At 42.3% G+C, this 22,091-nt stretch overlaps 1 protein-coding gene across 1 annotated transcript; it reads left to right on the top strand.

The window, feature by feature from the left end:
- Window positions 1–18,362: 18,362 nt before the first annotated feature.
- On the top strand, window positions 18,363–20,029 carry NDN (necdin, MAGE family member). The gene has a single exon (XM_510257.9). It carries the CDS (start codon window positions 18,491–18,493, stop codon window positions 19,454–19,456), a length of 966 nt encoding a protein of 321 aa, XP_510257.2. The 5' UTR covers window positions 18,363–18,490; the 3' UTR covers window positions 19,457–20,029.
- Window positions 20,030–22,091: the final 2,062 nt, after the last annotated feature.

Below are 22,091 nucleotides of genomic sequence, written 5' to 3' on the forward strand. Positions count from 1 at the left end.
AAAAATGTATCAGTTAATGTGGTTATTTTAATATATGTCCATACATACTTTCATATCATTCCCTCCAATAAGTGAAACTTAGTTCCTAGTCATTGAGTGTGGTCTGGAGTTAGTGGTTTCCCTCTACCAAATGGAAAGAGAAAATAGTAACTTTACAGTCAAGAATCCAGCAGACATCATCCTATGTGATTCAGCTTAATAGATAAAGTTGATAACACATACATTCTAATATGATGTGGTGAGAAGGACACCTGACTTCCATGTTATTCTTCCCCAAAATCCATGGCCAAAGCATAATCATGAGAAAACAACAAATGAATATAAGTGGGTAGATATTCTTCAAAATGCCTCACTTGGACCCTTCAAATGTGTCACAGTCACATAGGAGAAGTGCAGACTGAGAAACTGTCACAGATGGGGGCTAAGAAGAAATGGTGACTGACGCAGTGTGTATCCTTGATTAGACTCCGAAATGAAAAAAGATATTAGCAAAAGAATACAAAGTGGATGAAATATGTATACAGTTTTTAGTTTCGTTATTAGTATTTCACCAATATTAAGTTCTTAGTTTGGGTAAATGTGGCATGATTATGTAAGATGCTAGCCTTAGGGGAAACGCGGTGAAGGGTGTACTCAAATTCACTCTACTATCGTTTTCACTCTTCTGTAAGTCTAAAATTATTTCAAAATAAAAAAATTAAAATTGCAAACATTGTCAGATTGGATATAAAAAGCAAGATTCAACCATATGTTACTTACAAACATAATCCTTTTTTTTTTTTGAGACCGAGTTTTACTCTGCCTCCCAGGCTGGAGTGCAGTGGTGCAATTTCAGCTCACTGCAATCTCTGCCTCCTAGGTTCCAGCGATTCTTGTGTCTTGGCCTCCCAAGTAACTGAAATTACAGGCATGATCCACCATGTCCAGCTAATTTTTGTATTTTTAGTAAAGACAGGGTTTCAATATGTTGGCCAGGCTGGTCTCAAACTCCTGACCTCAAGCGATCAGCCTACCTCGGCCTCCCAAAGTGCTGGGATTACAGGCCTGAGCCACCACAACTGGCCCAAACATAATACTTTAAATATAATGACATAAATAAGTTAAAAGGAAAGGATGGAGAAATATAGATTCCATGCTAGTACTAAGTAAAACAAAACTGTGGTGCCTATTTCAATATTGGACAAAGTCGATTTCAGAGGAAAGAAAACTTCCAGAAGATAATTTTACAAATACAAACATAAATACAAATATAAATATACTATTTATTCAGAAAACAAATTAACCCAAAATGAGAATCTGCAAGAGGACATGCATAAAACTATACTTATAATTAACAATTTCAATATTTTTCTCTGAATAATTGATGGAAAAAGCAGACAGACAAATATCCAAAGTACAAAAAGCATTGAATGACATTATAAACCAAATTGACCTACCTGACATTTATATAACATGTCATCAAATAACACCAACATTTCTATTATTTCCCAAAACACATTTAACATGTGCAAGGGCCCTTGTTCTGGGCCATTAAAAAAAAAAAAAAAAACAGGATTCAAGAAGTACAAAGTATGGTTATTCTCTGACCTCAAGGGAATTAAATTAAGAATTCACAATATTCCCTACTCTTTTTAAAAGTAAATCCCACACTTCTAAATAACCATGGGCCACACCAAACAAATATCAATGGGGAAAAATCAAAATGTATGGGATATCATTCAAGAAGTCTTTGGGAGGAATATTATAGAACTAAGTGCCTATATTACGAATAAGAAGGGTCTCAAATCAATGACCTTAGCTTAGGAATACAAAAAAGGAATAGCAAATTATACACTTAGAAAGTAGAAAAAATGAAATAATAAATGTCATGAAGAACACTGAAAAACAATAGAGAGTGTCAATGAAACAACAATAAAAAGAAAAACCTGGTTTCTTGAAAAATTAAGAAAATTGGTAATTATCTAGTCAAACTGCTCAGGATCAAATCAGAGAAGGATCAAATAATATTACCAATATCGATAATGAGGAAGGCAGCAGCACTAAAGGTTAAAAATTATTAACCGGATCGTAATGAAATAAAATGAATAAACTTCACAATTAAGAGATGGACAAAGTCCTAGGGTGACAAAAACTAGTAAACCCTATTCAGTGTATGTATATATATATATATATATATATATATATATATATCCATTAAATAAGAAGAATTTTTAGTTAAAATAATTCCGACTAAGGAAACTGTTAGAAATCAATAAGAGACAGATATCTGTAAGGTTTTTGTAACATTTGAAAATTGATTAATGTAACCCACATTAGTAACAAAGTAACAAAGAAAAAAAATCATCCCAGTAGGGCAGAAAAACACGATACTTAACGGTGAAAGCTTGCATCATTTCTCATAATATAATAGTGGTGAAATAATAATTTTTTTAACAGGGTGAACTTGATTCATAACTAATATTTTATACAAAATTTTATCAAAAATAGATAATTATGAATGTACTATGTGCATTGTAATTGTACCCAAATATTCAAGCTAAAACTACAAAATCTCTCAAGGAAAACATAGGAGATGTTCTTTGAGACTTTGGGCTAGCAAAATATTTTTTAGCTATGGCATCAAAAGGCAAAATACATTAATGTACACATTGTTGAATTTTATCAAAATAGAAACATTCTGCTCTCAAAATATACTGCTAAGGGAATGAAAAGGCCACAAATTGGAATAAAATATTTGCAAAGCACATTTCACCAAAGATTGTATGTTCATGATGAGAAGCACACGAAGGGTTGTTCAATATCATTAGCCATAAGGTGAATACAATCAAACTTCGAATGAAATGCCACTACTATCCTATTAAAATGGCTAAAATTAAGAAAATTGACTGTATCCACTGTTTGTAAGAATGTGGAGGAAGTAGAACTCTCATTCATTTCTGTTGGATTTAAAATTTTACAATAACTTTGAGAAAAAAAATTTTTTTTAGTTTCTTTAAGAGTTAAAAATTCACCCACCATATGATCCAGCCATTTGATTTCTAGTAAGAGAAATAAAGGCATTTTTCCATACAGAGTATTTTACATGAATGTTCTTAGCAATTTTATTTGTAATAGCTCCAAAGTGGAAACAATCAAAACCTCATCAATAGAAAAATGGCAAACAAACTGTGGTATATTTCTACAATGAAATACTGCTCAGCAATAAAATGAATAACTCTTGGTATATGCTATGACATGAAAGAGTCTTAAAATAACTATGCTGAGTTAAAGAAGCCAGATAAAAAAGATTATGCACTGTAGGATTTCATTATATAAAATTCTAGAAAATGCACACTACTCAATTGTGGCAGAGAGCAGATCGCTGGTTACTGAAAAAGTAGGAGAGAGTGGGTGGGGGAGAAATTACAGAGGGGCATGAGGAAGCATGTGGGGGTGGCGAACATGTTCATTATCTTGATGGGGGTAATGGTTGCATGGATTTATATGTCAAAAGTTGTCAAATTATACACATTAAATATGCGCAGTTTATCATATATCAATTACACCTCAATAAAGCTGTTAAAAATAAGCTCTGGAGCTTCACCTGTGGGAAGTGTCAGTGGTGAAGAAAGTAAGACACAGGAAAGTCAAGGTTTTCAACGGTATGTATTAAACAGTATCTATGCCTGTTTATCTCTGCCCTGTAATGAATGAACAGGGTTCCAATGCCCCTAAGGGAGATGTGTGGTTCTAGACCCTTGTGTTCTATGAATAGTAAAGTCTCTTCTCTGTTGGGAACAGGCACTCAAATCTGGCCATAAACTGGCCCCAAAACTGGTCATAAACAAAATCTCTGCAGCACTCTGACATGTTCATGATGGCCATGATGCCCACGCTGAAGGTTGTGGGTTTACTGGAATGAGGGCAAGGAACACCTGGCCCACCCAGGGTGGAAAACCGCTTAAAGGCGTTCCTAAGCCACAAACGATAGCATGAGTGATCTGTGCCTTAAGGATATGTTCCTGCTTCAGATAACTATCCAGAGCCCATCCCTTTGTTTCCCTTAAGGAATACTTTTAGTTAATCTATAATCTATAGAAACAATGCTTACCACTGGCTTGCTGTCAATAAATATGTGGGTCAAACTCTGCTCGGGGCTCTCAGCTCTGAAGGCTGTCAGCCCCCTGATTTCCCACTCTGCACTCTATATTTCTCTGTGTGTGTGTCTTTAATTCCTCTAGCGCCACTGGGTTAGGGTCTCCATGACCAAGCTGGTCTTGTCAAGGGGTGCCCATACCTGGGGCTGGAACCCGGGTGGAAGGGTTGCTGGAGCGATGGTTGGAGAAGGTGGAACTAAGCTGGAGGACACCCGAGTACTCTGAAGCAATCCCCATAGGGAGTAAGAAGGGGAGCTTGGAAGCATCAGGGTAACAATGGGACAAGTGTGGGATCTGGTTCGTTCCACCTGGGAACATTTTCACACTGATGATGAGGAGGAAGGAAAGTATAACGAAGTAAAAGAAGAGGTAACAGAGAAGGTTTGTTTGCTAGCTAAAGCTAAAGCGGCAAAGGAGGAAGAGATTCATCCCTATCCTTCTGCACCCCCTCATTATTTTGAAAGAAAAAGAGTGGCCTGACCCTCCAGATCTTTCTTTTCCGGAGGACACTGGGTGAAAAGTGCCCCAGTGACTGTTTGAGCAGTGCCTCGAGTACCGCTCTCAGTTCTATTCAGGCAGGAATCCAGCAAGCTAGATGTGAGGGTGATATAGAGGCTTGGCAGTTCCCTTTTGGGATACACCCCCCAGATCAACAGGGAAATATTATAGCTACATTTGAGCCTTTTCCTTTTAAAATACTTAAAGAATTTAAGCAAGCCCTTAATCAATATGGACTATGTTCTCCTTTTGTAATGGGACTGTTAAAGAATGTTACTGTCTCCAGTCAGATGTTACCAGCGGGGGCAATAGGATTACGTCTAGGTATATATAGTTTAAATTTATTTATTTATTTTTGAGAGGGAGTCTCACTCTGTCACCCAGGCTGGAGTGCAGTGGTGCAATCTCGGCTCACTGCAAGCTCCACCTCCTGGGTTCACACCATTCTCCTGCCTCAGCCTCCACAGCAGCTGAGACTACAGGCACCCGCCACCACACCCGGCTAATTTTTTGTATTTTTAATAGAGACATGGTTTCACCGTGTTAGCCAGGACGGTCTCGATCTCCTGACCTTGTGATCTGCCCATCTCGGCCTCCCAAAGTGCTGGGATTACAGGTGTGAGCCACAGTGCCTGGCCATCAAGGTTAAATTTAAAAGGAGTGCAAATACATACAGGAGTAATTGATTCAGATTACAATGGGGAAATTGAAATTGTTATATCTACTGTTCCCTGGAAAGCAGAGCCAGGAGAGCATATAGCACAGCTCCTGCTTGTGCCGTATGTGGAAATGGGGAAAAGTGAATTAAACGAACAGGAGGATTTGGAAGCACAAATCAACAAGGCAAAGCAGCTTATTGGGTGAATCAAATTACTGATAAATGTCTTACCTGTGAAATAACTATTCAGGGAAAGAAATTTAAAGGTTTGGTACATACAGGAGCAGACATTTCAATCATTTCTCTACAGCAATGGCTGTCCGCATGGCCAATTCAATCCACTGAATTTAACAGAGTTGGAGTTGGTAAAGCCCCTGAAGTATATCAGAGTAGTTATATTTTGCACTGTGAAGGGCCCAATGGACAAACTGGGACTATTCAACCAATTGTAACTTCTGTACCTATAAATTTATGGGGGAGAGATTTATTACAACAATGGGAAGCACAAGTTCTAATTCCAGAACTATTATATAGCCCTGAAAGTCAACATATGATGCATGAAATGGGGTGTGTCCCTGGTATGGGACTAGAAAATATTTGCAAGGTTTGAAGGAACCGCTTCAAGTGGAAAGACAAAGTTCCCGCCAAGGTTTAGGATATCATTTTTGATGGCAGACATTGTTAAGCCTCCAAACTGATAAGCCGATTTGGATAGAACAATGGCTGCTAAGTAAAGAGAAACTGGAGGCTTTAGAGGACTTAGTTACTGAACAATTAGAAAATGGACACATAGCTCCAACATTTTCCCCTTGGAATTCTCCAGTTTTTGTAATTAAGAAAAAATCAGGTAAATGGAGAATGTTACCTGACTTAAGAGCCATTAATTCAGTTATACAACCTATGGGGACATTACAGCCAGGATTGCCTTCTCCTGCTATGATTCCAAAAAAATGGCCTTTCATAGTCATAGATTTAAAAGACTGTTTCTTTACTATCCCCTTGGCTGAGCAAGACTGTGAACAGTTTGCATTTACAATTCCTGGAGTAAACAACCTGCAGCCTGCTAAGCGTATTCATTGGAAAGTGTTGCCACAAGGCATGTTAAACAGTCCAACAATTTGCGAGATGTATGTAGGGCAAGCAATTGAACCTACTCATAAAAAATTTTCACAGTGTTACATTATTCAGTATATGGATGATATACTTTGTGCTGCCCCCACTTGAAAAATATTACTCCAATGTTATGATAACTTGCAAAATTGGATTTCTCACGCTGGTTTAATTATAGCTCCTGACAAAATTCAGACTACTACTCCTTACTCCTACTTGGGGACCTTAGTAAATGACACTACCATTGTGCTACAGAAAGTAACTATACGTAAGGATCAATTGAAAACGTTAAATGACTTTCAAAAATTACTAGGGGACATTAGTTGGATACGACCTGCTCCAGGCATTCCTACCTATGCCATGAGTAATCTATTTTCTATCCTTAGAGGAGATCCTAGTCTCACTAGTCCTCGACAATTAACAAAAGAGGCTGACGCAGAGTTACAGCTGCTTGAAAAGCAAGTCCATACGGCTCAAGTAAATAGAACAGATCCAGAGAAGACTCCAGATTTGCTAATTTTTCAACTCATCATTCACCTACTGGTGTTATTGTCCAAGAGCAGGACTTAGTAGAATGGCTTTTTCTTCCACATGCTAATTCATGGACTCTAACTCCTTATTTGGATCAAATCACTACTATGATAGGAAATGGGAGAACTCAGATTGTTAAATTACATGGATATGATCCTGGAGAAATTATAGTCCCTCTCATAAAGACACAAATACAGCAAGCTTTTATAAACAGTCTTATTTGGCAAACCCATTTAGCTGACTTTGTGGGTATTCTAGATAATCATTTTCCTAAAATGAAACTGTTTCCATTTTTGAAATTAACTAATTGGACTCTCCCTAAAATTACTAAATTTAAACCAATTGAAGGTTCTGAGAATGTTTTTACAGATGGGTCTAGTAATGATAAAACTTCTTATTCTGGCCCAAAAGGTAAAGTTTTTCAGACACCCTATACTTCAGCTCAGAAAGCAGAGCTTGTAGCTGTAATTGAGGTATTTACTGCTGTTAATATACCTATTAATGTGTTTCTGATTCTTCATACATGGTTCATTCCACACAATTAGTTGAAAATGCTCAGTTATGATTTCATACAGATGAACAACTGATGACTTTATTTACCCAATTGCAAACAGCAGTCAGGAGTAGAATGCACACTTTTTACATCACTCACATTAGGGCTCATACACCTCTTCCAGGACCTTTAACTGAAGGGAATCAAATGGCTGATAGCCTAGTTGCTACTGCAATATATAATGCCAGACACTTTTACAATTTAACCCATGTTAATGCCTCTGGTCTCAAACGCAGATACAGCATTACCTGGAAAGAAGCTAAAGCTATTATCAAGCAATGCCCAATTTGCCAAATGGTACATTCCTCATCTTTCACAGGAGGAGTTAATCCTCGAGGATTGGAACCTAATTCTCTTTGGCAAATGGATGTCACACATGTTCCCTCATTTGGAGACTAGCTTACGTACATATATTTGTGGACACCTTTTCTCACTTTGTCTGGGCTACATGCCAATCAGGAGAGTCTTCTGCCTGTGTTAAACATCATCTTTTGCAGTGTTTTGCAGTGATGGGCATTCCAGCTTGTATTAAAACAGATAATGCCCCAGGCTATACTAGCAAAGCTCTTGCTACATGTTTCTCTATATGGAATACTAAATACATTACTGGTATCCCATATAATTCTCAAGGACAAGCAATAGTGGAATGAATGAATCTGTCCCTGAAACAGCAGTTGCAAAAGCAAAGTGGGGGGAAACAGGGACTGTGGGACACCCCATATATGCAATTGAATCTAGTATTATTGACTTTAAATTTTTTGAGCCTGCCTAAAGGCCAGATGCTATCAGCAGCTGAACAACATCTACAGAAACCAGCTGCAAAGACAGAAGCAGAACCACTGGTTTAGTGGAGAGACCTGATAACAAAAAGTTGGGAAATAGGTAAAATAATAACTTGGGGTAGAGGTTATGCTTGTGTTTCTCCAGGCCAAAACTAGCAGCTGATTTGGATACCATCAAAACACCTGAAACCTTATCATGAGCCAGATGCTGAGGAAGAGATTCCAGGAGGATTCTGAGGACCCCCTGGTTGCAGCCATGTCGAGACTGATGCTGAGAAGGACCCCAACTGTCATGAGCAACATCTGTCAAACACAGCCACCTATCTGGGGACAGATCAAGAAGCTGTCACAGATGGTGGAAGAAAACCTGAGGAAAGTGGGACAACCAGTCACAATGAGTAATTTAATTGTAGCTATGATAGCGGTGATCACCACTGCCATGAGTATTCCTTCAATGAGGGCTGACACAGAGAACAATTATACTTATTGGGCATATTTATCAATCTTGAATGGCAATAATGCCTCGATGTAATCACTCTATAACACAGTTACACATGCTTTCTGATCTCAATATTTACCATAATAAATCTGCTCCTATAATTGAGGGATACCACCCTCAAAAACCTATTTGTAAACAGAATTGGACCTGACCAGAAATAATGAATGTGCTTGTTTGGGAAGATTTCATTGCAGAACAGGCAGAGGTGCTGGCAACGAATCCTATGGAATCATTATTGATTGGTCCCCTAAGGGGATGTTTAGCTTGAATTGCACCTCTCAGTCTGCATCCCACGACCATACTATGTTCAGCTGGTCTAAACAAAATGGTCAGATGGTAGAAATGGTAAGAAACACGGCAAGAGTTCCTATTATCTGGAAACATGGCAGTATAGTGGCACCTCAACTTCAAATGATATGGCCCGCTGTAGGAGCTAAACATAAGAATTTGTGGAAACTATTAATGGTGCTTAATAAGATCAAAATTTGGGAAAGAATAAAAAATCATATAGAAGGACACTCTACAAACTTGTCTTTAGATACTGCAAAATTAAAAGAACAAATATTTAAAGCATCCCAGGCACACTTGACCATTATGCCAGGAACTGGAGTGCTTGAAGGAGCTGCAGATGGATTAGCAGCTAGTAACCCATTAAAATGGATAAAAACACTTGGAGGCTCTGTGATTTCAATGATGATTGTGCTTTTAATCTGTGTTGTTTGTCTTTGTATAGTCTGCAGATGTGGATCCCAATTCCTGCAAGAAGTAGCTCACTGTGATAAGGCTGCCTTTGTCCTTTTATCATGTTGCAAAAGCAAAAAGGGGGAATGTGTTGGGAACAGGCCCCCAGATCTGGCCATAAACTGGCCCCAAAACTGGCCATAAACAAAATCTCTGCAGCACTGTGGCATGCTCCTAATGGCTATGATGCCCACGCTGAAGGTTGTGGGTTTACCAGAATGAAGGCAAGGAACACCTGGCCCACCCAGGGTGGAAAACAACTTAAGGAGTTCCTAAACCACAAACAATAGCATGAGCGATCTGTGCCTTAAGGAAATGTTCCTGTGACAGATAACTAGCCAGAGCCCATCCCTTTGTTTCAGCCCATTCCTTTGTTTCCCATAAGGAATACTTTTAGTTAATCTATAATCTATAGAAATAATGCTTATCACTGGCTTGCTGTCAATAAATATGTGCGCCAAACTCTGTTCAAGGCTCTCAGCTCTGAAGGCTGTCAGCCCCCTGATTTCCCACTCTGCACTCTATATTTCTGTGTGTGTGTCTTTAATTCCTCTAGTGTCGCTGGGTTAGGGTCTCCATGACCAAGCTGGTCTTGGCGCTTCTCAGCTTTCCTTGGAGGGTACAAACTTCTGTCCAAAGGAGCCTACAGTAAGCATCAAATAGAGGAAGCTAGAGTACCAGGAAGCAGGGTGGATAAATTCAAGTCATCTTATCAGAGCCTGTGTTACAATAAAAAATTTACCTGATCTTTGTCCTAAGTTCCTTGCTTATAACCTTTGGAATTTCTTGAGTGATAGGAGTGTCTTTGCTATGCTAATAAGGTGACTCATGATGGATCAATACAAAACTTTAAAATGGGGCTGGTCACAAGACTAAATATATGATTACAGAGTTGGGACTTCAGCTGCCTGACCTTCTGAGTAGTAAGGGGACCTGGTGGCTGAGTTCAATCACATGGCCCATGATTTAAGCAATCATGCCTACATATGAAGCCCCAGTAAAAACTCTGAACAATGTAGCTCAGTGGAGATTCCTGGTTTTTGTGAACAAATGGATGTTCCTAGAGAGTGGCATGCCCTGATCCCACATGGAGAGGTCATAAATCTCTGCAGTTCCTCCAAGACCCCCTCCCAAACATGTTTCTTTTCTAAGAAAGTGATAATCATAAGTACAGCACTTTCAGTGAGTTCTGTTAGTCAGTATAGCAAATTATTAAATCTACTAGGGTCATGGGAATCTCCAAATATGTAGGTAGTTAGTTGGAAGTGTGGGTGTCCTGAGGGCCCCTGAAGTACAGCTGGCATTGGAAGAACATTCCTGTTGGGGGTCACACACTTCAGCTTGTAGGATCTGCACTAAATTTGTGTGATTACTGCAAGATTTGACTTATGGTACACCCAGTTGGACCATAATTCAACAAAGTAGAAATGACGCAATAAACTTAAAGCAGAATGGAGCTCATTTATTTCCCTAATTGACACATTAGTAATAACTGGGGGGGGCATATAAGGCCATGATTATAAAAATTATTTCACATAATTTTATGTAATTATAAAAAATTAATCCCTGACAACATCAGCAGGTGGAAGCAACTAACAAGTCTGATCCAACTGGGGATGATGGGGTCCCATCTTAATGAACCTAAGAGCCTTCCATATTCCAAAAGCTGGTACCTGCATGCATGCTCCTGACTTTTCAATGGATAAGTGGGATTTGAGGCTATTTTTCATGAGACTCCAGAATATAGCCACCTGAACCTAACAATATTCAAACAGCAAACATCCTTTCTCTTGAGACCAGCCTATTGTGGATCAATATGACTGTGCTGTACCAGTAACCAGGAAGTTAGGAGAAACGCTAGAATTGGACTTTATTTAGCAGTCTTTTCCAGCCTCATTGACTATGAATGTGAAAAACCCTGTGGTTACTTAGAAATCCCACAGTACTCTATGCCATTTGTGAAGATCCTTGTGAAGATGGGTAAGGATTGGAGTTATTTTGCTACCAGTCAAGGAATGCCAGAAGCCTCTAGATGGCAGGAAGGGCAGGAACAGATTCTCCCTTAAAGCCTTTGGTAGGAGCATGGCCAAACCAACACCTTGATTTAAAACTTCTGGCTGCCAAATCTACAAGAGAATACACTCCTGTTATTTTATGCCACCCAATTTGTGGTGATTTTTCACGGCAGCCTTAGGAAACAAATATGGGAGAAATGTTTTAATTTCAGAAAATGTACTGGTTTCAGTGTGCAAAGTAAACTGCCGTGAATAAACTAGTGAGAAGGCACAGAGGGTGTCCACGGTGGTGATCCAATTGTGAATATAGTCGTGGATGGCAGTGAGTGGCTTACAGAAGGTGAGAATTATGTGATTATCTAGATATGAAGGATACAGGAGAATCAGTGGTGTCCTCTTTTCTTCCTCAGGACCCTGGGTGGACAGCTATGCCATGTACTGTGAGGTAGGGAACACATTGGCAGCAGAAGGTTTCAGGCAGACACTGATGAAGTAGAGTAAAATGTTGAATTTAAAACTCAGACTGGGTGTGGTGGCTCATGTCTGTCATCCCAGCACTTTAGGAGTCTGAGGCAGGTGGATTACTTGGGTCCAGCAGTTCAAGGTAAGTCTGGGAAACATGGTAAAACTCCATCTCTAAAAATATGAAAATTTAGCCAAGCGTGGTGGCACACACCCGCAGTCCTGCTACTCAGGAGGCGGAGGTGGGAAAATAACCTGAGCCTGGGGGATTGAGGCTGCAGTGAGCTGAGATTACACCATTGCACTCAAGCCTGGGCAATCAGAGGGAGACTCTGTCTCAAAAGTAAAATAAAATAAAATAAAATAAAATAAAATAAAATAAAACTCAAAGGCACAATGTTAAGATGACCTTTAGGCAGTTGGATATCCAGTTATATAACATAAAAGAGACATCTTAGTCTGGAGAAATGAATTTTGGACTCATTTGTGTATAGATGTAAAATTCAAGCTCTGGGAAATGGTGTTGCTCAGAATACAAGGTGACAGGAACAGAAGGGGTGAGATAGGACCACCAGAAACTTCAACTTTTAGAGGATGGCTGGAGAAAGATATTTCAAAAGATCTGAAAAGGTGAAGAGAGTTCTCAGCAATCCCTGAAGTCTATGGTATACCCTGAGGACTCAGGGCTATCTGGAGGAATAGCCATGACATGGGTGGTGCGTGTGTGTGTGTTGCGTATTTGCACGTGTGTGTTCCCAATATAGATAAGGAACCCAAGACTGCTTGGTAGATAATTCTATCATTAAAAGGATAACAAGAAATACGCAAACACCAGGACACACATAAATTTGACAAATTAGATTAAATGGCCAGATATGGTTTGGATTTGTGTTCCTGCCCAAATCTCACCTCTCGTGTTGGACGAGGGGCCTGGTGGGAGGTGATTGGATCATGGGTTGGTGACGGGACTTCCTCCTTGCTGTTCTCCTGATAGTGAGTGAGTTCTTACGAGATCTGGCTGTTCAAATGTGCGTGGCACCTTCTTCTTGGCTTTCCTCCTCCTGCTCTGGTTATGTAAGATGTGCTTGCTTCCCCTTTTCCTTCCACCGTGGCTGTAAGTTCCCTGAGGCTCCCCAGTCATGTTTCCTGTACAGCTTGCAGAACCATGATCCAATGAAACCACTTTTCTTTATAAATTCCCCAGTCTCAGGTAGCTCTTTATAGTAATTCCAGAATGAACTAATACATGAGCCAACACCCTAAGACCACAAAGTACCAAAACCCATCCATTATGAAAAGATAATCTGAATAGGCTTACAATTAAAACAAATAGTTACAAACTATCTGAAAAAGAAACCTTCAGGCACTGATGGTTTCACTGAAAGTTCCTACCAAACATTTGAAGAAGAAATAAAAACAATTCTACACAATTTATTCCATAAAGCTGAAGAGAAGGAGGGACCAGTAGTTTTATGAGGTTATAATGTCAAAACCAGATACAGACATTACAGAAAGTGAAAACTATAGACCAATATCACTGTTGAGCATATAAATAAAAACTCTCAGCTAAATATTACCAAATTAAATTCGGTGACATGTAAAAGGAATAATACAGGACAAACTGGAACCCAACATCTTCTTGAATAGAGTTTATCTTAGAGAAGAGTGTTTAAGATGAGGCAAGCTATTTTAATATGTCCCAGAAATAGCTCCAATTGGGATGGTCATAGGATAGTCTGCAAAGAGCCTTAAATCACCTGGGCCTATTGCTACGCCTGTCTCTCCTCACTCCTCTCTGCTTGTTATTTTCTGTGGTTCTCAGTTGGGGACCGCGCTGCCCATAAAAGGGCTTTTGGTGGTGTGTGGGCATGGTTCCTTTTCTCTTTTCTCCACTTTCCTGTTAGTTTTCCCATGTCTTGAGGGCATTTATGTGTGCATGTGAAGGGAGACAGCCTCTGTGGCATGTGCTATGTTCTCACACAATGAAACATTACGCCATTCTCAGATCATTAAAGAGCCCTGCTCCAGACACTCTCAGGGTGATGTGATTTATCTTCTTTACCTTCCAAACTTATCTTTCCAGCGCAGGCGTTTTTGCTGAGTTGTGTCAATCCAGATATCCGCTGGGTAAGACCGTTCGGTCTTCCCAGAATCTTCTGGTCCTTCTCTCTGCATGGTTTCAGGAAATGGCACCTGCATCTCATAGCTGCACTGTCCTGCTCAATTGGCTGCCTGAGACAGAATCCTGGATGTTCCTGTTATTCACAGTCTCCCCTCCCCTTCCATTGCTGTTTATATCTTTTGAACCTGGCATTTCTATTGAGCCTCGGCTCCCTCTGTCCCACTCTTGGTGATAATATTGCTTCACAATATGCATCATAACATATGATTTGATCAGGCATTTGTTTTCTCTTTTAATGCTCTTTTTCTCCACCACTTTCCCTCAGTACAGATTACAGAGACCATGTCTCTTCTCATTGTATCCCCAGGCACAAGGCCTGAAATGTAATGTTAGTAAACAGTTGGCGAATGAAGATGAAATGCAAGCCATCACCCATTTTCACATGGAGTCCTGGGAAGGGACCCCTAATGAGACTCCCTGCCTCTGCTTGTCCACCTGCCCCAAACTCTAATCTTACTCTGTATGCAGGTGACCTTTCAGAAGACACCCTAGACTCCTTAACTATCTGAGAGAGCTGCTCCTTGGGGCTGTGCAGGACAGAAAATTCTCCCATTTCAGTGCATGCGATGGACCTTGAATGGATGAGCATGAGCAGTGGCCCCCTAGGGAGGCTGGGGATGAGGGGCCAGGGTCCAGTCCCTCCCTACACCCTCCCAACTTTGGAAAGCAGCACTGCCTGTCCTCACTTCTTAATGTTTTCTAACAAAAAAGGGGCCCAGCTGCCATGGGTTTTTCCCTCAGACTGAGACTTTTCTGAAATGCAAATATTTCAGGCGCATGACGGATATTGCTCAATATTTGCTGAACACATTAAAGTGAATTCTGTTTAAGATCCTTGGCCTGAAAGGCATTTGGGGCCCATTTAGGGGCTCCAAGGTGGAGGTTGCTGCCTATGTGGACAGGGAAGAGCCAGAGGATTCACATTTCATCCAGGGCCTCTGGGCCCCTGCACTGCGAGCATGCGCACTTCCCACTAGAGGCTCTGGGGTGACCCCCCTTCCTCCGTTCACTATGGAAACCAAGGCTGGGACTGGCCTCTCCTCCTGTTCCTGGGTCTGCCAAGAACAGCCTATTCCACAGCTGTGTAATCTGTTCCATATTACAGAGTTCGAAGTAACCCACCAGCAAAACTGTCTGCTCCAGAATATTTTAAGTTACAGCTTCTCCGTATATTTTCTGTGTCTATTCACAGAACTTCTATTTACAGAATTTTGATTTAATGAGTAGTTGAGATATATTTTTGTAGTCTTCACACTTTTCTACTAAGCTGCTGGCCCTGAGAGGACTTATTGCCCAACTCAAATAGGGGCCCCCCTGGAGACACCCAGCAAGATTTATTATCCCCATGACTCTCAGGACAGCATTAGAGCTCCATCCCAGATCTTGAGCCTTGGGTCAAGGTAGTTGTGGATGCCTTCCAAGTACTAGCTTCGTCTCATTTCTCACAGTGTCTTTGGTCCTTTTTGTTATTACTCTGAAGGTCGGAATCTCTGGTTCGTGGGCACACACCTTATTAGGCAGCCATCAAGCTACTGACCCGTCTATCCCATTGCACCTGCACATGCGTGCTTTCCCCACTAACAGGCTATCCCAGGCTTTATTTTGTCCCACTACCCCACCTACCCAAACTTCTACTCCCAATAATTTGATTTCGGGGGGGAATTGAACCTCTTCATTCTTCAGGAAGAAGATGATATCATTTTAGCAGGTGTACAGTTGGGCTCCAGGTCTAGCCTGTGCTTCATTTCAGACTTGTGCATCAGACCCAAGGCTTTAAGCCTTCCAAGTGTAATCTCTCAGGGTGGTCTTAATCGACAGGCCCTGGTACAGCATTGGACAACCCTTCTGTCAGAAGTGTAGTGTGTTGTGTGCTGCAGGAGAGGCCTTCTGCACAGTCTGCTTGATGCTGGCAACTTCACTAGAATGAAGTCCAGGTAGAAGTTATCCAGTCCTGCCCAGGCAGCAACTGAAGTCCAAGCAGCTCTCTGGCCAGAGCGCTGATACTCACTTCAGCAGAGCCACCTTTTATTGTTGTCATGCCCCAAGCTTGCACTTTAATTTCAAGAATCCATTACATCTCGGAGGGTGACATGTGAGAATGCAGTTTTAATGAGATCACAATGTTAAAAACCATAGCCTATGGCCAAAGCCAAGTTGAGATTTAAATAGTAGGTTCAAACACTTTTCTTATTAAAAAATATATCAAATGAACTAAATATTTTATTTCTTTATTTATTTAATGTTTGAGACAGTCTCGCTCTGTTGCCCAGGCTGGAGTGCAGTGGCATGCTCTCAGCTGACTGCAAACTCCACCTCCCAGGTTCAAGCGAGTCTCCTGCCTCAGCCTCCCAAGCAGCTGGGATTAAGGGTGCCCACCACCACACCCGGCTAATTTTTGTATTTTTAGTAGAGACGGGGTTTTGCCACGTTGGCCAGGCTGGTCTCGACCTCCTGACCTCAGGTGATCTGCCCGCCTCACCTTCCCAAAGTGCTGGGATTACAGGCGTGAGCCACTGCACCTGGCCTAAATATTTTATTTAAATAGTTAGAAAATAATACATACCCAAACAAAATAAAGAATAATATTGATGGAGATTTAAATGCAATAAATGAGGATTATATTTATGAAGCATGGGGGTAATAAGTCTGTTCAAGAGACATTCTTAAAAACAATGAATATAATTAGCATATTTCTGTAAGATGTTCCCAAGAAAATGGTAGATATCTATAAATAGAAGAAGGAGAAAAAGGAGAAGTAGATGGAGAGGAGAAGGAGGAGGTGGAGGCGGGTGAGGAGGAGGAGAAAAGTGTTGAAATAATTCCAACTAAGACTGATATCTAGGAATTACCCTGGTGAAGTGGGAAGCTTAAGAGTCCTGTTGGAGGGACTGGTGTGGTAATGGCTCTGCCAAAAGTGTTATGTGCGTGCAAACCCAAAGAGAGAAAGCACAGAAAACCTTTCAACATCAACCTGCTTGAGGAAAAATAAAGTGGGAAAAGATACATACTCACAGTGAGGACTCTAGACATGTCAAGACAATTTTTAAATATGCTTTTGGCTTCGAGTGGCAATAACTAGATTCAAGACAGCATATTTAAGAAGCTGCTGATGAGAAGAAACCCGGGAAGAGCTGAAGGACCACATCGGCCCAGACCAAGGATGCTGAAGCAGCATCAAGGTCCCTGGTTTCAGATGCTCAGGCAATGACCCTTTTTTTCATGGAGAGCCTGTAGGAGTGACAGTTTTGTCTTTGCCCACTGGGAATCTGTTTTCCATACCTGGAAAACAGGGTTACCTATGTTTCCCCTGCTACCCTTTGGTCATCTCAGAGACACTACCAGATATTACCCATGGGACCTATTTTTTTTTAAAATCTCAGGAAAGACTTGGGTGTGGCTTCCAACGTGGAGGACTCAGTAGCTTCAAAGAGGGTCCTGAGAGAAGGTGAATTGAAGAATGAGGGTGCTGGGCAGAGGGAAAAGACATTATCATACAAGTTTGTGCTAAAAGATATAGCAATCCTTCTGCTATGGACTAAGTATGGAAAAAAATAAAATGGAATCAAAGTTACCCAAAGGAAGTGTAAAACCCAAATTTATGCCCGTTAAAGCATTAATGATGCTCTAAGTCCGCTGCCTACTTAAAAAGTTCATAGTTCACATGGGTTGATAGGAAATTACGTTAACGACACACTGCATTTCCCCTTTTCTTATAACCCCTCTGATTTGGTAGGGAGGGAGTCGATCATTTTTTATTGGAATTTCTCAGGATTCCAACCTCAGACATCCACTTTACAGTTTACACATTTTCTTGGACAAGCCCGACTGTTCCTCTCACTGGTTCGCATAAAGCTCATGTTTACAAAGCCGCCCAGACCTTTCTCTGGGACTCTCATATTTAACATAATTCTGGATATACCCAGGTAAGCGTTTCCCAAGAAACTTGACCCCAACATCCCAAAAACTTAAGGTATCTTTCCCTTAAACTGGCCCCTTCTCCAGTACGCATCCATCTCACTTCTCTCCTGCCCTAGATCTTCTCAGCCCAAACAGGAAACCCCGAGATCGCTCTCCCAGCAGGTGAAGCCTCGCCATGGACCCTCCCCGTCGGGGCCCCGCGCTGCCCCGCCCGCCCCCAGCCGCCGGCCAAGGCCGCGGTCGCGCAGGCGCAGTGCCGCGTCCCGCCGCCGCCCCGCCCTGCCCGTCGCTGCGGAAGGCGCCGCGCGCAGCAACGCGCACTTCCTCTCCAGGAATCCGCGGAGGGAGCGCAGGCTCGAAGAGCTCCTGGACGCAGAGGCCCTGCCCTTGCCAGACGGCGCAGACATGTCAGAACAAAGTAAGGATCTGAGCGACCCTAACTTTGCAGCCGAGGCCCCCAACTCCGAGGTGCACAGCAGCCCTGGGGTTTCGGAGGGGGTTCCTCCGTCCGCGACCCTGGCAGAGCCGCAGAGCCCTCCTCTAGGCCCGACGGCCGCCCCGCAGGCCGCGCCGCCTCCCCAGGCCCCGAACGACGAGGGCGACCCGAAGGCCCTGCAGCAGGCTGCGGAGGAGGGCCGCGCCCACCAGGCCCCGAGCGCGGCCCAGCCGGGCCCGGCACCGCCAGCCCCGGCGCAGCTGGTGCAGAAGGCGCACGAGCTCATGTGGTACGTGCTGGTCAAGGACCAGAAGAAGATGATCATCTGGTTTCCAGACATGGTGAAAGATGTCATCGGCAGCTACAAGAAGTGGTGCAGGAGCATCCTCCGGCGCACCAGCCTCATCCTCGCCCGGGTGTTCGGGCTGCACCTGAGGCTAACCAGCCTGCACACCATGGAGTTTGCGCTGGTCAAAGCGCTGGAGCCCGAGGAGCTGGACAGGGTGGCGCTGAGCAACCGCATGCCCATGACAGGCCTCCTGCTCATGATCCTGAGCCTCATCTACGTGAAGGGCCGCGGCGCCAGAGAGAGCGCCGTCTGGAACGTGCTGCGCATCCTGGGGCTGCGGCCCTGGAAGAAGCACTCCACCTTCGGGGACGTGCGGAAGCTCATCACTGAGGAGTTCGTCCAAATGAATTACCTGAAGTACCAGCGCGTCCCATACGTGGAGCCGCCCGAATACGAGTTCTTTTGGGGCTCCCGGGCCAGCCGCGAAATCACCAAGATGCAAATCATGGAGTTCCTGGCCAGGGTCTTTAAGAAAGACCCCCAGGCCTGGCCCTCCCGATACAGAGAAGCTCTGGAGGAGGCCAGAGCTCTGCGGGAGGCTAATCCCACTGCCCACTACCCTCGCAGCAGTGTCTCTGAGGACTAGCAAAGTCTGGAGGCAGCTGAATGGTTTCTGACCCTCACCAGGGCTGTGGAAGGGTGGGGGTGGGTCATTATAGTATTCAGGATTTACAGTGCAGTATTCACGTGTAACTTTTAAGTTTTCAGTACAGTGCTTTTATACCTTTAATGCAATGTTGTATTCATTTGGGTACTATTGTGTAGTATTTAGGATGTATGCATGTTTGTTTATATGTAAGCTTGGTTGGTGCTTTCGCTTTTGTGCTACCTTTCTTGGATTTTTGTACCAGAGATGTGCTAAACTGATGAAATACATTGAGAAAGTTTCCATCTTATTCTTTTATATGGGACTGATGATGTGTGTTGGGGTACACTGTGCCTGCAGAGTTTGGAAGAAGTCACCAGCAAAGCCGGCCTAACCAAGAAAAGTCAAGGCCCTTCATGACCTTGCTGGGCACAGAAAACACCCTCGTGGAGTACACTAATTTGAACTGGACTGGTCTCAGTGTGAGCACTTGGCACACTTTACTAAACACATATACAACCCCACCGTGAGTCTACTTTAAAGTAAACATTAAAGATTCTTGTGATACAATCATTTTTGGAAAAGTGTACTTTATCATTTTAACAAAGCATTATGGTTGGGAATGAGACAATTCTCTATTTTACAGTGTATACAGATATAACTATTTCCCCTAATAGGGTGGGAAAAATCGCTACTCGTGATTACTCCTAAATTTGTGAAGTTTATAGTTTTATTGTCTTCAAATGTAACTCATGTTTATTTCAAAAACATTCACAAATATAGAAAAGTATACAAAACAAAACAGTAAGATTGTCTATAATCGCATCATATGGGAATAAAAAACAAAAATAATTTCCTTCCCTTAAGTTTCTACATTTTATCAAAATTAATAGATGTCTTGTGACATCTATTAATATACATATAATATATTTATAATATAATAGAGTGAGACATTGTGCTAAGCCCTAACATGTATTTTTCTCCTTTTATCTAATCCTTGCAGCAGGCCTGTCAGGCAGGCACCTACTGCCTCTGCACCATGGAGGAAACACAGGAATAATGTAGGTAATGAACTTTCCATAGCTCATAAAGGTTAATAAGAGAAGGAGCTAGGACTTGAACTCAGAATGAATCCAGAGCCCACATTTGTCTCCACCTGCCTACGACTGCCCTATACCCCGTGGCTTTTAGGTTATTTATTTTTAAATTTATTTTTACATTTTATGTGGGAGCCTACAATCACATGGGTTCATGAGCCACACATACAAAAAGGCTAGGAATTTTATTTTTCTAATTCTCATGATATTTTGGAGAAAGCAATATCATTCTGATTGTGCAAATTAAGAAACTTACTTTTGGAGAGATTAATTAACCTAACAAAGTGATATTCCTATTTAGCAGTGAAGCTAGGATTTGAAACAATCTCTCCTGAGGGTTGGAGGTGAAGGCACCTTCTCTGACAAACACACAAGACACCTGAGAGAGGGAGGTGGGTTGTCCATCAGGATGTCTGTGGCCTCGCAGCCCTTCAGTTGCAGTGAGCCACTAGGTAATCCTCAGAGGATGGGGTGGGCTGCGGGTGGGCTTTAGGGGCAATGCCTGAAGAAAAATCTCATTGTGAATTTTTAGTCCTGCAAGGGGTAGCGGGGAGAAAGGGGGCTTTAATAAGACCAGAAGTCCTTTAAACTACAAAAGAGTGGGAAAGACCATTTGGCCAAAGCCAGAAACTTTTCTGTGGAAGATGGATAATGAAGAGGACACATGTCACATAACACCCCAAAGAAGTAAACTGGGAGTCCTATTAGGGTGAGGGAATTATAATTTGGAATTCCCAACACTTACTGGCATTACTTAACAGGTGGGGGCAGGTGCTGGAAATGCTTAGGAAGCCCCTGTTCATGCTGAGATGAAATCCATCCCGGTTTAAAAGCTTCCTGTGAAGACTTTCAAGGGGGTTCTGCGGAGAAAGGGGGACATTTCTGCAATCACCAGGCAGGGGTGACCTGGCTTTGATGGCACCTCTTACACAAAACCAATGTGAGTGTCTCACCTGTTCAGAAGCGTTAGGATTGTTTGGAAATCTTACCTCCCCACAACCCATCGAAAAGTTTCTCCAGAATCAAAATAAATCTGCCCCTTATCATTTAAAATTTTGGGGATATCCAGGATGTTTCATTTCTGGAGTAGGACTGTGGGCTGTTGTTCCTGCCACACATGGTGCTGGTCATCTTCTCTAATGCCTTAATACTTCCCTCACTGCTGGATTGATGCCTTGCAGGAGCTGTAACCCCTGTGCACTTCTTGCAGTCAAGCCCAGAAATCACCAGGCAAACAGTCTCCTTACAACCCCGTTTAACTCCTTGTGTTGTGTCCACTTTCCTCTCTGCTGTCAGAGGCAGGGAGAAACACCCTTTCCAAAGCTGTCCCAAGCTCACTCACACAGGCACCCTAGCCAGGCCATAGAGGACCTAGCCCTTGCAGGAGAAACAGAATGTGAGAATGTGAGAAAGGAGTAAGGCATGGGGCAGAGCGACTCGTCCCTGATGCTGCCTGGGAGGCAGCCAGACCTAGAGAAAGAGGCTTCCAGATGTGAAATGAGTTTACTTCATGACACCTGATCCTGCAGAGATAGCAG

Source organism: Pan troglodytes, chromosome 16, assembly GCF_028858775.2.
Source record: "Pan troglodytes isolate AG18354 chromosome 16, NHGRI_mPanTro3-v2.0_pri, whole genome shotgun sequence".
In the NCBI taxonomy this organism is placed as follows: domain Eukaryota; kingdom Metazoa; phylum Chordata; class Mammalia; order Primates; family Hominidae; genus Pan; species Pan troglodytes.